Source organism: Polistes dominula, unplaced genomic scaffold (genome assembly GCF_049000335.1).
Source record: "Polistes dominula isolate Pdom_NZ unplaced genomic scaffold, Pdom_raw_medaka contig_68, whole genome shotgun sequence".
NCBI lineage: Eukaryota > Metazoa > Arthropoda > Insecta > Hymenoptera > Vespidae > Polistes > Polistes dominula.
The window spans coordinates 444,219-461,444 of record NW_028301034.1 but is presented as its reverse complement, the minus strand read 5'-3'; the positions used below and the strand labels follow the sequence as shown (position 1 = coordinate 461,444).

General features: G+C 30.6%; 1 protein-coding gene and 1 long non-coding RNA gene across 3 annotated transcripts in view; one reads left to right on the top strand and one right to left on the bottom strand.

Moving 5' to 3' along the window:
- Positions 1 to 16,534, top strand: part of stumps (DBB domain-containing protein stumps) — an 83,384-nt gene extending 66,850 nt beyond the window's left edge. Inside the window, exons 6-19 of one of the 2 annotated variants that reach the window (XM_089174526.1) lie at positions 3,859 to 4,018; positions 4,351 to 4,738; positions 4,823 to 5,119; positions 5,436 to 5,571; positions 5,691 to 5,702; positions 5,835 to 6,025; positions 6,310 to 6,382; positions 6,465 to 6,863; positions 7,167 to 7,592; positions 7,703 to 7,822; positions 8,043 to 8,137; positions 8,230 to 8,446; positions 8,695 to 9,249; positions 12,091 to 16,534. In XM_089174526.1, the coding sequence (XP_089030652.1) occupies positions 3,859 to 4,018; positions 4,351 to 4,738; positions 4,823 to 5,119; positions 5,436 to 5,571; positions 5,691 to 5,702; positions 5,835 to 6,025; positions 6,310 to 6,382; positions 6,465 to 6,863; positions 7,167 to 7,592; positions 7,703 to 7,822; positions 8,043 to 8,137; positions 8,230 to 8,446; positions 8,695 to 9,249; positions 12,091 to 12,107 (3,086 nt within the window). In that variant the 3' untranslated portion in view covers positions 12,108 to 16,534. The remainder of the gene's footprint in view (positions 1 to 3,858; positions 4,019 to 4,350; positions 4,739 to 4,822; positions 5,120 to 5,435; positions 5,572 to 5,690; positions 5,703 to 5,834; positions 6,026 to 6,309; positions 6,383 to 6,464; positions 6,864 to 7,166; positions 7,593 to 7,702; positions 7,823 to 8,042; positions 8,138 to 8,229; positions 8,447 to 8,694; positions 9,250 to 12,090) is intronic. The other variant, XM_089174527.1, reaches the window with a different exon arrangement.
- On the bottom strand, positions 5,414 to 13,512 carry LOC149031852 (uncharacterized). The gene is made up of 3 exons (XR_016177273.1): positions 13,398 to 13,512; positions 7,687 to 7,873; positions 5,414 to 5,550 (listed from the first exon to the last, which is right to left on the bottom strand). It is a non-coding gene; the product is annotated as an uncharacterized LOC149031852 (long non-coding RNA).
- Positions 16,535 to 17,226: the final 692 nt, after the last annotated feature.

Below are 17,226 nucleotides of genomic sequence, written 5' to 3'. Positions count from 1 at the left end.
AAAAACACGGAGAATAAATTCAACTCACCATTATCTTCCAAATGTTTCGTTAGACTTTGTCGTAGTTTCTCTATGAAAGTTTTCTTTATTGATTATTGTTTACATGACTTTCTAAAGGCTACATACATATATACATATAAAGAAAATAATATTCGTAATAAATAGAATTTCCTTTTATGGAAAGTCGTATAAACACAACATTCAATAAAATAACTTTCACACAGAGGACAACGCATCAATCTAACAATGGATTTCGTTAAGAAAGGTACGTAGATTTTATATACCCTGTGTTTATATTACCATATACATTTCCTTCGATAAATTAACAATTATTTAAGGTGTATCGAACACTCTAATAATATACTCTTCTAATATTTACAATTGTTTAAACTAAAATACATTTGTTTTAACGTTCTCTCACCAGTTATGAAATTTAAGCTGAACATTTTCTTTCCTCTAATTAAAATATTAAATTGTAATTGTTTAAATGTTCGAAGTGTATTAATTAATTTTGATTTTTGTTTTTACAGTTATACCAACGTGGTGTTAGATTTTAATGTACAGGCATTTTCTATACATTATTTTCGTATTGGTTTAATTCACTTGTTTTATATAAAGTTTCCAAGTTAAATTCATTAAATGTATAATTAAGATGTAATAATATATTTATTTCTAAATGTTTATTTTTATTTTAAACACACTATATATCATTTATAACGAATGAATGATAGAAATGTACGATATTAAATATTACGACTGAAATATTTGCAAAGTCATGAAAAATAAAATATAAAAGTACTAGGGGTGCCCCGCCACGCCTTGTTATGGCTCACAATCAGTCCGATACACACGTCTTCTTTAAGTCAACGAATTACCTAATATTGCGATTATAAATAAAGATATAAACTATCCTATCTTTCAAGTTAGATGAAACTGCACACAGTGTACAAAATTTGATTAAAATCGGTTCAGTAGTTTAGGAGTACATTGCGAACAAACAACGTGACACATAATTTATATATATATTAAGATACGAAGAATATTAACGATGTTTCAACGATAATAAAAATTAATTATCTAATATGTTCACAATTTTTAACGACTTTTCGTCATGCTCGTTTGTCTTCTTTTTTATTCTCCTCCTCCTCTTCTTCTTTTCTCGTTTTTTTTTTTTTTTACTCTTAATATCCCTGTAAAAAGGTAAACTTCGCGTGTATCACGTTACCATGCCGAAAATGAAGTGCATACATAGACTCTAGGGAGAAACACAAGGGTGTGTCGCAGTTAATGGCCAACTCCTGTTAGAGGTGTATCATATGTAAATGAATTGATAGAAAGCACAAACGACTCGCACGGAAGTACTAAATTAAAACGTTAACGCGGGTAGATTCGTTGAAAGTAAAATATATCGCAAAAGAAATGCAAAAAATTATCAGCGAAAAAAATACACGTGTGCACATGACGGTTCTTTAAATCTGATTGTTACCACGACAATGACATTTCATATAAATGTAACTATTTTAATCCTAACAAAAAAAGTTTTACTTTGTCATGAACAACACGATGTATTTCATTTCTTGATATTCTTTTTTACTATTTTTATTATTTCCATATCATGTACGATTTTTTTTTTACCAAAATTTTGGATTTTTCAAATACCTGCTCAATTTATAACCAAAAATACAATTTTAATCCTTTGCACTCAAGAGGTGAGTCTCGCTCACCAAACCATTCAACGCTACAACTCCAGAAGTGACTCTCGTTCACCACTTTGTTTGGTACGGAAATTCGATGCGATTTACAAGAGTACTGGTCACGGAATGATATCAGTTACATTCCTTTTTATTCAAACAAATTTACCAGAGACAGATTTAGTCAGATTTTTTGGATGCATCATCTAAAAACAATCCAAATAAAAGATGCAGGTCCAAGAACACGTTTACAGATAGTAAGTTGCATTCTTGACTATTTAAATTCTAAACTTTTGAAGTATTTTACACTGAGAGAAGAAATTTGTGTGGATGAGTCCACTATCAAATTCAAAGGTCGAATTTCCTTTATTACTTAAAACCCGAAAAAACCAACTAAATGAGGTATTAGAGTTTACACAATGACAGATTCAAATATTGGATATATCTGTAATATTTTTCTTTATTATGGAAGTCTTATCACGGAGAAATGTATAAAATTACTAAAAAACAGAGAGAACAGCCGTTTAATCACTTGCGGTATGTGAAAATCTTTATTTCGTCAATTGACTAGAGATTTTCGTCAGACACGTGTTCGAGCTTTGACTTCAACCTCCAATTCCGAAAACATCCGCCTAAATAAAAAGCTGCATAACATTCTAACAGGAGTTAGGAAGAATTGCAAAGTCTATTCTCAAAGAAATAACCCCGGCAAAAGATTTTAAGCAACATACTATTGTGATACTTGTCCCGAAAATCCTGGCAATTGTTATTACATGAAATATCATACAAATCAAAATTACAAAGCTAATGTTTAAGAAATTATCTTCGTAAAGATGTAAAGATACATTAAATATTAAAATATACAAATTTTATCCTTTCATTTTTGTGTGAAATGATTTTAAGTTGGTGGTGAGAAATTCACCAAAAATGCTGTGAAACGGTCTCGAGTGCAAAGGGTTCATATTTGAAGGAGATATGGGATTTTCTTTTCGTGTTACGAGTTTTTAGAAGAAAGGTATAAGCATATAACAAAATTCTAAGTGTTTCGTTATTAACCCTTTGCACTCCAGAGGTGACTCTCGTTCATCACTTTGTTTGGTACGGAAATTCGATGCGATTTACAAGAGTACTGGTCACGGAATGATATCAATTACATTCCTTTTTATTCAAACAAATTTACCAGAGACAGATTTAGCCAGATTTTTTGGATGCATCATCTAAAACCAATCCAAATAAAAGATGCAGGTCCAAGAACACGTGTACAGATAGTAAGCTGCATTCTTGACTATTTAAATTCTAAACTTTTGAAGTATTTTACACTGGGAGAAGAAATTTGTGTGGATGAGTCCACTATCAAATTCAAAGGTCGAATTTCCTTTATTACTTAAAACCCGAAAAAACTAACTAAATGCGGTATTAGAGTTTACACAATGGCAGACTCAAATATTGGATATATCTGTAATATTTTTCCTTATTATGGAAGTCTTATCGCGGAGAAATTTATAAAATTACTAAACAACAGAAAGAACAGCCGTTTAATCACTTGCGGAATGTGAAAATCTTTATTTCGTCAATTGACTAGAGATTTTCGTCAGACACGTGTTCGAGCTTTGACTTCAACCTCCAATTCCGAAAACATCCGCTTAAATGGAAAGCTGCATAACATTCTAACAGGAGTTAGGAAGAATTGCAAAGTCTACTCTCAAAGAAATAACCCCGGCAAAAGATTTTAAGCAACATACTATTGTGATACTTGTCCCGAAAATCCTGGCAATTGTTATTACATGAAATATCATACAAATCAAAATTACAAAGCTAATGTTTAAGAAATTATCTTCGTAAAGATGTAAAGATACATTAAATATTAAAATATACAAATTTTATCCTTTCATTATTGTGTGAAATGATTTTAAGTTGGTGGTGAGAAATTCACCAAAAGTGCAAAGGGTTATTTTTATTGAGAAAAACAATAATTTTGTGTTTGAAACGATAAAGTTTATACACTCGCTCACCCATACACTTAAACTTTAATGTAACATATAAAAATCCACAAAAGAGCTTTTGTATAAATTAAGTACTTTCAGAGATAATTGTTTATTACACTTTTGACCATATTTAAAAGCATGTAAGGATCTCTCTAAGATTATACTTAAAAATGTTTTTCTAGGTTCTCGTTCAGCAACGGGTCTAACAAAATTCGATAGCAGTCCTGAGGATGACGTAGTTTTTGTTTCCAGTAAGGAAAGCGAATCTTCAGGCTTATGGGTGAATTATCTTACAGCTTGCTTTGAGCAAATCAGTCGACAACAGGGTCGGCCACCTTTTAAGTAAGTATCAGTAATTAACAGAATACACTGTACACACTGTATATATATATATAGAATACATACGAGAATAGGTTACAAAGTTTTGATCATATTATTTTCTAATAATCTAAAAGATTACATTGAAATATAAAAATAAATTTGATCAACAACCAAAATTATTTCTATGTTAGACCCAAAACTTTTCACCCCCATCAACCCACGTATTTGTATAAACCAATAAAAACTTTCTGAACAATCCAATAGATTGATTTGGTTTTGTTTTTTTTTGATAATAAGACAAAAACTAAGATATCTGGCTGAATTACAATAAAAATGATTAATTAATATTTTAGAGTGCGTCATGTTGCGGTTGAAGAGTCACTTGCTCCAGGAACAGAAGAAAGGATTAAGAGTGCTCGTTTGCAGATTGTCGTAGTTTGTCCAATCCTTTTAGAACGTGTTACGTGTCGACCAGAACATGCAGCTAATCTCTCGAGACATTTAATCATCGAAAGAGTCCTAGCAATGATGCTGGGTGTGCAAGATGGCGTCGTGACAGACACTCATAAGTCAGCCCTGGTATCGTATAATCAATGGCGGAAGTTCTTCGTTAAGGATCAGGATGAAACTTTCGTTGGCGAGTTTCTAGGTGCTGCTATTAGCATTTTAGGCACTGCCCCACCTTCTACGCTTAGAAATGATAAGACTGTTTTTTCCGTCCATCCGAAAAAAGTCAAAATTGTAAGTTTATCTTTAACAATAAAATCTAATTAATTTGAAATCACGTGAATATGATCAACAATTTTGTTTGTTTTTTCTTTTTAGGGTCAAAATCGAATCATAGCTCTGTTAAATGATCCATTACATCCGGATGATAACGTATCAGTTATCGTTGATCGTTGTGGAGAGGGTATCGATATTCCTCACGTAAAAAGACGAAATCCCTATACTCTCCAATTTTCCATTCCTGAGAGATGCCTTGAAGTATCTATGCTGGTAGGCGTTAGAATATCTAGGAATGGTTGCCCACTTGGTGTTAGGCAGGTAAAATGTGAGAGTAGACTGAGAGAATTGGATCAAATTCTCAGAGCTCATGACAATCCTCTTGAGTTTATGTGTCAGGTGAGTTTATTTTGAATCATTCAAATTATTCCATTAATTTTTAATGAATTGTCTTTTTTACATTTTGATAATTATGTTCTTATATTTTAAAAAAAGAAAGTTATCTAAGAAAAGAATTCGTCTTATCTTACTTAAAAATAAAAAAAATAAAATGGTTTCCTTTTTATTCTGGAATAAAGTGGAACCCTAAATACCAAATGATACAAACTTTGTCCAATGAACAATTCGTGTCTGTAAAAACTTCCGGTCGAAGAATTCTCAGAAATTTCAATAAGGCAATTGAAGTCCTTATCACAAATCTCGTTCCATTTTCCAGACTTTCGGTTTCCATCCCGGAGATCGCGAGCAATTGGACAATTGGATGGTGCACGCATTTCAGAGGAACGTCCCACCCCACTTTAACCTTTTATCTACTCCAAACGATATTCTACCTACACCAAAAAATCATACAAGTAAATATAATCAAATAATCATTATCATTTATCCTCGTTTACTTTCATCAAAAAAAAAAAAAAATATATATATATATCTAATTTGTTTCAATTATTGTTATTTTGTGCTGATGGAATAGAACGATTAGTCGGTGAGAAATATCTCTTATATAGATATATCCTATTGATTTACATTTTTTTGTCTTATAATAAAAATAATAAATTAAAAACAATAATATTTGAAAGAATAAACGAATTAAAACAATTTGTTTCTAACAAAATAGGTCCTGAAGAGAATCCAACACTTTTGCACTTTGCCGCACGTTTTGGATTAGAAAGATTGGCCTGGCAATTATTGGAGTGTCCTGGAGGAGATTTAGCTTGCGATTTGAGAAACGTTTCCGAATTGACACCTGCCGATCTTGCGGAGCAAGCTGGCCATACAAGATTGGCACATCAACTACGTGGCTACATGGTACAAAAACACCACCTTTAAACATCGTCATGGTTTTTCGATACTCGGTACTACCGCGATACATCTTTTACTTTCAATGATTCGAGACTTGGCTAATAAAAAAAAAAAAGCATTCGCTTCTAACTCGAAAAAGCTTTAACGCGGCACATGGTTACTTTTTTTCTGTATTCTATTGGTATTATAAATTATTGTAGTTTAAAAAAAAAAAAAAAAACTAACCAAAAACCTGCATTTGTATTGCATGTTTCGGGCTGTGCCTTGAATCCTCGACTACGGAAACACAGCAAATGAACGAGTTCACCAACATGTATAGCTACCTGAAAGTAATAAGCGAAAACACGTCGAGTCAGGCCACAGGTAAATAATTGCTTACCTGGTATAAACAATGTTTTTTTATTTTTTTTGAAATAAAACTATATTAATAATTAACCCTTTATAGACAATCAATCGTCAAATGACAAAAGTAACGAAAAAACAAACGAAACAAACAACGAAAAAACGAACGAAACTGAAGGTAACGATGTTAAAGAAAATAAATGTGAAAATAAGAACAACAATGAGAAGAACAACGATAGGATTAACGATCAAGAAGATTATTGTCGTCCTCGACCTCTCAGTGAAGCTTACTCGGTACCACCAGCTGCAAGACCAATCACTAGTTTGATTTTACCCACACAATTGATGACACCATCTAACATTAACTCGAACAATCCCCTAGAAGCGAATTATTCCATTGTTCCAGCACCCACACCAGTAATTATCTCACCTACGACTCCAACATTCATCCCAAATGGTCTCGACCTACCACTTCAAGGTTATATGAAGATGCACCCTGCTGGTAATGATACCTAAATACTATAATACCAAATTATTCAACTTGTACTGACAATTAATATATCTATCAATATTATTTTACTTTAAATATGTGCCACTAATTATAAAAGTGGATTAAGTTAACAAAATTGAAGAAAATTTATTTGATATAGTAAAAATAATGTTAATTAAAAATAAAATCAATTTTCAAAATTATTGACACAAATATAAATCATAAATTTATTAAAGAAAATTAATTATATTATTACGAACATAATGTTTATTTTGTTATTATTGTAAAAATCGAATATTATTTTGTATATTTCAGGACCTAAAACTCCTACATTAAATGGAACCTATCAGGTACCTTCTCGAACGGCCACACCAACGCAAAATCGATTAGATGGCCAAAGTTCTTATCCAGGAGGGCGTGAAGATAGCCAGTGTTCAGTTTCCTGTGGAAGAACTTCTTCGAATTCCAGTACGAGATCAAAAGAACACTCGAGACCTCAGGATGAGCTTCTCGAGATTATTAACGACTTCAAGAACAACGTCTTCACAATATCAGAAGTCGAGAGACTTGTTGAGAATTGGAGAAACCGAAATGACGTGCAACAAAGTTTCAAGGACAAGCAGAGGCAGCTGACTGCAATGAGGGAAGAATACGAGAGGATACAGAAAAAGTTGAAAGAGGAGATGAAAGCACCCACGCCTTTCGACAGAATAAGAAAGTTCTTTTCAAAAGGGAAGAAAGGTTAATATCTTTTTATTTTCTTTTTTTTTTATTATTTTTTCTAAGATTCATCTTTTCTTCTCTCTTTCTATTTTTATTTCAAACGTATACTTACGTCTCGTTTTTTGTAGATCCCAAGGATTCCACTAATGGCACTGACGACTCCTCCCCAACAACAAAACCAGAAACCGTGAACGGAACCTTAGCAGATCGTCGACCTGTCAGCAGCCTTAGCCTTGGCAGTGTTTCCAGTAAGAGTTTATCTCCTTACTTATAGCTCAACATTACTTTATCCTTTTGGTCTGAAAAAAAAAATTCATGAGAAACGATAAATAATATCTTGTTAGCCAGAAAAAAGAACAAAAAAAAAACAATCATACAGTATATCATAAAAATATATATATAAATCTAAGTAACATTTAAATAAAATCTTTGTGTGTCGAATGGTTGTTTAATTATACATAAATTTAGGTTCATCGTCATCTGGACGAATGAGTACTGTCAGTGGTTGCAGTGGTACAAGCCTAGGTGATAGTGGAACCCATTCTGATCCCGAAGACAAAAGAGTAAGTATCAATTACAATTTTTCTTATATAATTATCAATATATGCGTTATAATTTAATCAGCTAAAAAAAAAAATCTAATTCTTTATCGTAGATTCAAAACAGAGGAGATAAAGCTGGCGTAATGTCTTACGAAATACCACCAACGCCAAAACCACTTGGTGATACGTATTCACCAGCTTTGCGGTATTCTCCATCACCTCGTTCTTCGACCGCAACAGACCTTGACCTTAGGCCATCACAGCCACCATCAAGAGCCCCAGACAACGAGTATTACATTGCCTTTCCACCGTCGGGATTACCCGTACACTGTACGTAGTATAACACAATTAACAGAGGATTCATAACTTCGTCTTAACTAATTTACTAACATCAAAATTTCAATCCTATTAGCACCTATTTATTCAACGCTTGGAGATTTCTAACTATGAAAAGCTTAAAGCTTCCTTTCATAAATTTGAGAACTTTACATTAAATATTACGATCTATAAATTCCAACGTACTAATTTAATCCATTTTAAATTGAATAACTAATTATTTATATATAATTTATGCACAGCTTTTAAATCGGATGGATTACTGCGAGAACCCATGACACCAGGCTCACCCAATGAACATCCTAAATATCTCGAACTTAATCAAAACATTACCGGAAAGAAATTAGATGGAGAAAACACGAAACAATCCAATACACATATTGATCCATCTTCGATAAATATGACTTCGTCCGTTACACCTATACCTCCTCCTGGAATGTGTATTCCTTCGAATTATGTCAATACGATGCCGGTATGTCTCCAAACCACAAGGTCTCATGACGCACTTCTGGATAGTCTTGGCCGATCTATAGAAACAAATTCCTCGAACTCAATCGAAGTCGAAGCTATTATTGAACCTGTACCATCGTCTAATGACGATAACGTATCCGTCGAACAAAATAAACTTCATTCTGGTTCAGAAAGTAACGAGGAATATGTACAAACGGACGTTAATAACGAAGACAACGGTAAAATTCATCACGAATATATGAATTTAGGAATGAATTCTCAAGACATCGTAAGAATCGTTGGCTCCATTCCAAAGAAGTGGCCAGCTCCGCCTGTGCCACCACGAAGTAAGGATCTTTAACATGTTTTTTTGTTCCCACTTACTCAGACAAAGAATTATTATTAGGAACTATTACTTTTTCTTAAGTATTTGTCTTTTTACTATCCCTTTTTACGGGTTCTAATCAATTCTCTACTAACACTTTCACACATTACTACTAGATAATACTACCAATTAGGTCGTATATTTTTACCATCTCTCTCTGAAATCATCAACAGTACACGGTTTTTGTCTTTTACTTTTTTGGTTGGGGTCATTCACTTATCCGTGTTACTGATCGTACTCACGTTGCTTGATTTTAGTGATCTAAATAGAACTAGTAATCCCAACGTGAATTGAATTAGTTTGAACAAATGCTTTATTTTGTCATAATAACATTACAATTTACATTATAGAATTTTATCATTAAAAAATGTAATTCAACGTGGGCTAGGTAGTTTATTTAATATTACTCTTTGATAATATTCTTTTTCCATGTTATTGACCGTACTCACGTTGCTTGATTTTAGTGATCTAAAGAAAACTAGGAATCCCACGTGGATTGAATTAGTTTGAACAAATGCTTTATTTTGTCATAATAACATTACAATTTACAATATAGAATTTTATCATTAAAAAATGTAATTCAACGTGGGCTAGGTAGTTTATTTAATATTACTCTTTGATAATATTTTTTTTCCATGTTTTTGACCGTACTCACGTTGCTTGATTTTAGTGATCTAAAGAAAACTAGGAATCCCACGTGGATTGAATTAGTTTAAACAAATGCTTTATTTTACTATATTAAAATTACAATTTACAATATAGAATTTTATCATTAAAAAATGTAATTCAACGTGGGCTAGGTAGTTTATTTAATATTACTCTTTGATAATATTTTTTTTTCATGTTATTGATCGTACTCACGTTGCTTGATTTTAGTGATCTAAATAGAACTAGGAATCCCAACGTAAATTGAATTAGTTTGAACAAATGCTTTATTTTGTCATAATAACATTACAATTTACATTATAGAATTTTATCATTAGAAAATGTAATTCAATCTGGGCTAAGTAGTTAATTAACCATGCTTACCACACTTGGTCCAAAGGACCCAGACCTTTTTTGCAACTTGAGTCATTTTTCTCAATTGTTCAACTTTGGTAATTTTTTTAAACATATTTACATTTAATTTAAAGCTATAAAACCTATATAGTCTTTTTAAGTAAGTATTAAAGAAGTTTCAAAAAAAATGTTGAAGTAAGTCTATGCAATAATTTCTTTTTTATAACGATTTTTCTCGGGTATGGTAAGCGTGTTACTCCAGGAAAAGGGTAGTAAGCAAAGATTAAATATATACTCTTTGGTAATATTTGTTTTTCTAAATATCATTCTTATAACTTAACTTTCTTTGCTATCAACATTTGGTCATAATAAAATTACAATTTACAATATAAAATCTTATCATTAAAAAATGTAATTCAATTTGGGCTAAGTAGTTTATTTATTATTACTCTTTTTAGTAATATTTTTTATCTAAATATCATTCTAATAACTCAACTTTCTTTGCTATCAACATGTTGTCATAATAAAATTACAATTTACAATATAAAATCTTATCATTAAAAAATGTAATTCAACGTGGGCTAGGTAGTTTATTTAATATTACTCTTTTTAGTAATATTTTTTATCTAAATATCATTCTAATAACTTAACTTCCTTTGCTATCAACATGTTGTCATAATAAAATTACAATTTACAATATAAAATCTTATCATTAAAAAATGTAATTCAACGTGGGCTAAGTAGTTTATTTATTATTACTCTTTTTAGTAATATTTTTTATCTAAATATCATTCTAATAACTCAACTTTCTTTGCTATTAACATTTTGTCATAATAAAATTTCAATTTAGAATATAGGATTTTATCATTAAAAAATGTAATTCAATTTGGGCTAAGTAGTTTATTTATTATTACTCTTTTTAGTAATATTTTTTATCTAAATATCATTCTAATAACTTAACTTCCTTTGCTATCAACATTTTGTCATAATAAAATTACAATTTACAATATAGAATTTTATCATTAAAAAATGTAATTCAACGTGGGCTAAGTAGTTTATTTATTATTACTCTTTTTAGTAATATTTTTTATCTAAATATCATTCTAATAATTTAACTTCCATTGCTATCAACATCGAATAAGTGTATCATATTTGAACGCAATCTTCATTCATATTATTTCATTCAAAAATTTCTTAATAACATCTGACGCATGTTTTCTTTTTTTTCTAATCTCACAAATTCCTTCTATCTTGTATGTATACCACACGACATGTGTTATTTATGGACATTCGATCTTATTCACGGCATTCCTGGAAAGACCACGAGTTACTCATTACATTCATTCGTTAAATAAAGACATTGACAAGGCAAAAGGGTTCTTCGAACCATTAACAAAGAAAGTTATCCTTGACTCGCGAGATAAACTCCTCTCCAAGTTTATCGCGAAAAATCGATTGAAAATTATGCCGATCTGTGTGTATTCCAATCACGTACGAACGATTCGTAAAGTTCATTACTATTCTCCGTCACGGATTCGAGTTCTTCTACGAAAACGAATTGCATATTTTTCTCTCTTTCTCTCTCTCTCTCTGTTTAATCTTCGTGGAAAAACGTCGCGCTAGTTGCCAGTTACCATTTTTGGTAAATTCGAACTGGTTTTGTAATTTTTCAACGAGTGAAAAAAAAACAACTCGAATCGTAAAGTTATATATACCTACTACTCGTGATGATTATTCATCAAAAAAAAAAAAATTGCACATTTCACGTTATATTTCACTTGTCTTTTTTTTTCTCTTCTTTCAGCCGTGACCAAAAAATAGAGAAGACTACTACGATTTTACTAGCAACGGATGTAAATATATTTTTTACGACGTAATTTTATATTTAAAATACTTTCAAAAAAAAAAAAAACACATGCGTGTGAACATTGGTCATTTTTGACCTAACGTATCGTTTAACAAAACATCAAATTAATATCTTATTAATCTAATCGACGTTAATTAAGATTACAAATAATTACTATGTATTTTTTCACGCGATTTATATATTAAGATAAAAAAAATATATATCATTAACAGATATACATTAAGCTTAGAAAAAGAAAAAAACGAATTATAATTGCAAAATATAACACGAAACTAGCCATACCTATCATACATTTTGTTATACGCGTTAACACGTTCATCGCCCAGCCCGTTTCGGTCGAGTTTTATCGCCAGGCCCAAAATTCGACTGCCGGCGCGCCTACGTAACGTAAAGAATCGATAAGTCGAAATATTAACAATACGACCCGAGTATTATGCATATATTATTATATTTTATTTACCAAAAATAATTAAATCTAAAACTATCTTTTATTTATGGTTTTGGTAGTGGAAACTATGTATAAAGAAACTTTGTCTATAATATCGAAACATTATTTCTTTTTATGGTGTCGCATGTGTTTACATAAGAGACAATGTCCGAGACCACCAAAGAGGTCCGACACTGTAAAAAGAGTTTTCATCGCACCAATATATCTCGATAATTATTAGGTCTGTTTATGGTTTTATGGTCCTCCTAATCTTTTGTTTTAGTCTCTGAATACTAGTTTTTGTCGTCTACAAAATATCGTTTATTTACCGAAAATAATTATGTTTCAAAATGGGAAAAGAGCGTCTTCGTATAGAAGAGACGGGGCCCACGGGGAAACATGCCCGTCTCTATAGGCACCGTGCGAAGTCATGGTAGGGGAAGCCGTAATGGACACTAGCGCACGCAGTGGATAACTTTGACAATAAAAGACGGTGTTTTTTATTTTGGTGTTCACAAAACATACGTGTGACAATTAATTTTATGATATTTTGATAAAAATGTATAATAGAGTTTTCCTTTTTAGAAAATGAAATATAAAGATAAGAACTGAATACTAGATTTTCGTTTACATCTGCGACACTTAAAACTCTCCTACATATATATTTATTTTTTTTTTATAACAATGTCACATCGTACTTTATCTGCTTGCCAATATTATTTCAAGTTTGATCTACTGTGGCTATAATTTAACTTCTTATTTACTACAGTAAACGCTACAGCTTTCATACTGTTTTTAAATTATTAATTATACTTACATTTTAGCGATAATTGTTGCATCATAATTGCACAAGATTGAAATTTAATTGTCACGTGGTTTGACATGCAAACAAAAAATGTTTTTAATAACAAAAATGAATTGTTATCGCAAAGCCCTATACGTTTACATATTAAAAACCTCAGCAGCAGCAGCGTCTTTTAGTTCCATAGATACCATGGCGCTACCATGGCGCTGCAATCACGCACGGTGCCTATACGGAGACATGGCGACGAACGTGTTAAATAATCTTTCATATTTTACGAAATACATTATAAATAACATATATTATTTCAATATGTACATTTTTTATATTCATTTACATATGAAAGACAGTAAAGAGTTAAGACTTCAAATGTTAAACGTAAAAGGCATTATGTTACATATGCCAATCGGCAAACTTAATTAATATTCATTATTTTTTACAAACAAAGTTATAAGTAAGACATTTGTAGTCATTGCAAAGATAATATTATACAATTTTGATTGACTTTCAAAGTGATCTCTCTCCGTATAATTAATAAACACTTTGAATATCAAATACTTGAATGCGTCAGTGTGTATATGTATAGGTATGTATGTATATATAAGTATAATGAACAAGAATAAGGGAACATTTCTACACTATGCGATTATCTTAAATAAATACTTTTAATTAGGTAAGTCGGGGGAATCAATTTAACAAGTACATAAATAAATTCAATGAAACTTAAATACGTGGATTTAATAAACATTGCCTCTATTTATTATATGCACAATAACATTTGTCTAAATATTGATTTATTTAATAATTAATAAGAATAAATTAGTGCGTGTTGAAAGCAGTGATCCCAGAGACTTTAGTTCGTTTGATGGACACAGGGGCGCAAAATTATCGTACGCCCCGGGAAAATTTGAAATCCGACAAATCTCGGACAGAATTTTGAAAAAGTCGAAAAAAGTGGCCAAGTTCCAAGTTTTTCAAGTGGATGACCTTTTTTTTTACTCATCAAGTTCCCAAACCCTATTATGAAAACGATGAAACGATCATTTGACGGGAGATCGTGGTGGTGGTGATAGTGATGGTGGGAGTGGTAGGGGGAGTGGTGGTGGGAGTGAGGGTTGGGGTGGGGGTGCACCTTCGGAAAATTTGTTGACTAAAAAAAAAAAGGTCATCAAGCTTTCGAAATTCCAAATGGATCGTACGCCACGATTTTGGATCGTACAGGACCTCAAATTATCGTACGAATGGGATCGCTGGTTGAAAGTGACATATTCCCCACATGTAGGGGTAATATGCCACTTACTCAAAAAAGAACTTCATTTCATATAAATATCACAAATAACTCGTAATTTAATACTTTTACAGTTTAACAAATATAATTTCGATTAACTACATTAATAATTATAATAAATAGCTTCAAAAAAACGAGATAACAATAATAAATTTGACAAATTTTATGATTTACATAAAGGACAAGTTTCACTTTCACAACAAGTTTTGTGCATCCATTTTTCACATTTGCCACATTGCACCCAATCGCATTTCGGTCCTTTCTTACTATAAAAACTTATGTGGCACACAGGACAAAAGTCTCCACTGGCATATTACTCCAACTCATTTTGTGGCATTTTGCCCCGAATGCACAAAAAAAATGTTAAAGTAAAAAAAAAGAAAAAATCTTACTTGTTATGTTTTAAAATCAGTGCCGTTATGAAACATTATTAATTCTACACAATATACAAAAACTCGTTTTAAGAAAAACGTATAAATATGATAGAAAATAAACATTACAGTTAGAGAAAATTGTAGATTCTCAGCAAATTAATTCAACTGTGTCTAGAAAGCAACTGAAAACTACGTCGGCATACTGTAATATTTACGCAGTATGGTCAGCTGTACATAATAAACATCACAATGTTGCTTCTATTGATATCTACTTATAATTATAGCAGATATAGCAAGGTGGCATATTCCTCCGACTTACCTTATACTTTTAAGAAATCTTATACGAGTATAATCGTATTATAAAAATAAACTCGGTTTAGTGCCATTAGTAATCAAATCTTTTGATTCGTTTACTCATAATTAAGTTATAGATTATAAGAAAACAAAAAAAAAAACAAGAAATACAATCTAGAAAACGCCAAATCAAATTTTCTAATTTGGTAATAGATACCAAAATATTGTAAAAAAAAAATAACAACTATTTATATTAATACTGTTCATCCTTTCTTTCTTTCTTTCTTTTGCTATAAGTCGATTTTTTTTTTTGTTAATTATTAATTAATATTGAGATAAATACTAATTAATTTTCATTTGAAATATCTTTTTTATATTATTATTATTATTATGTATTATGTATAAATATATATTACGTTAAAATAAGGTTTATAAATTAAGGTATCATTATTAAATTTATTCTTATTATTATATTAAAAAAAAAAAAAAAGAAAATGATTTTGAAAAAAAAAGTGTTGTTATCTACATACGTTTAATATTTCTTTTAATGTATCGTTATCAAAGCGTTTAACTAAAAGTAATTATAATCTATTAAGTTATCATTGTATAAAAATATTTTTCGTTATAGTACCAAGAATGCATTTATCTAGAATAATTTTAAATCTTTCAAGCGAAATCATTTGTTTTGTTCTTTCGCACCGTAATAGGATATAATATACGATGGAACGATTTTTATCTTTTCTTTTCTTTATTTTTCTTTTCTCGTTAGATATAAACAGATAACTAATAGATAGTTAGATAACTAATTGTCGTATTTATAAGACAATTGAATAAATACAATATAAGGATTCTCGAAACCGTCTTATCATCTCTTCTCTCATAATTTATCATAAAGATAAAAAAAAAAACCCACACAATAACAGAATTATGGTCAATTTGTATTCAATGAAATTTCATAATTTTAACAAATTTGCACACACTCTCTCTCTCTCTCTCTCTCTCTCTGCACATTAATTACGCTTATTTTATCTACTCAAAAAATATAACTTATTAATAACCCTTAGAGAGTGCTATGGACGCATATATGCGTTTGGTAAAAATTACCAGAGTTGTCTATCGACACATATAAGTGTTTGTTAATATTAATGTAAAATAATGTAATTTTTGTATTAATTAATTAAAATAATTCACACACAGAGAGAAAAACTTTAATTATCTTCTTAATATATATATAAATTACGTGTCACGTTGTTTGTCCGCAATGGACTCCTAAACTACTGAACCAATTTTAATAAAATTTTGCACACTGTATGCAGTTTCATTCAACTTGAAAGATAGGATAGCTTATATCTCAATTTATAATCGCAATATTATTTTATTGCGAATTATTTGTTTATTAATCAAAGAGTCATGATTATCTCTGTTAGTTCGATAAGATTCTAGCAGATGGCGGTATAAGGTAATTCGTTGACTTAAAGACGATATATATATATATCTTATCTTCTTCTTCTTATCTTAATATATATAAATTACGTGTCACGTTGTTTGTACGCAATGGACTCCTAAACTACTAAACCAATTTTAATAAAATTTTGCACATTATGTGCAGTTTCATTCAACTTGAAAGATAGGATAGTTTATATCTCAATTTATAATCGAATATTATTTGTTTATTAACAAAGAGTCATGATTATCTCTGTTAGTTCGATAAGATTCTAGCAGATGGCGATATAAGGTAATTCGTTGACTTAAAGACGTGTGTATCGGACTGATTGTGAGCCACAGCAACGCGTGGCGGGGAACCCCTAGTTAAATATAATTTATTATTAGAATCTGCTTAATAATAAATTTAATAATAAAATTTAATTTAATTTATTTTAATAATATT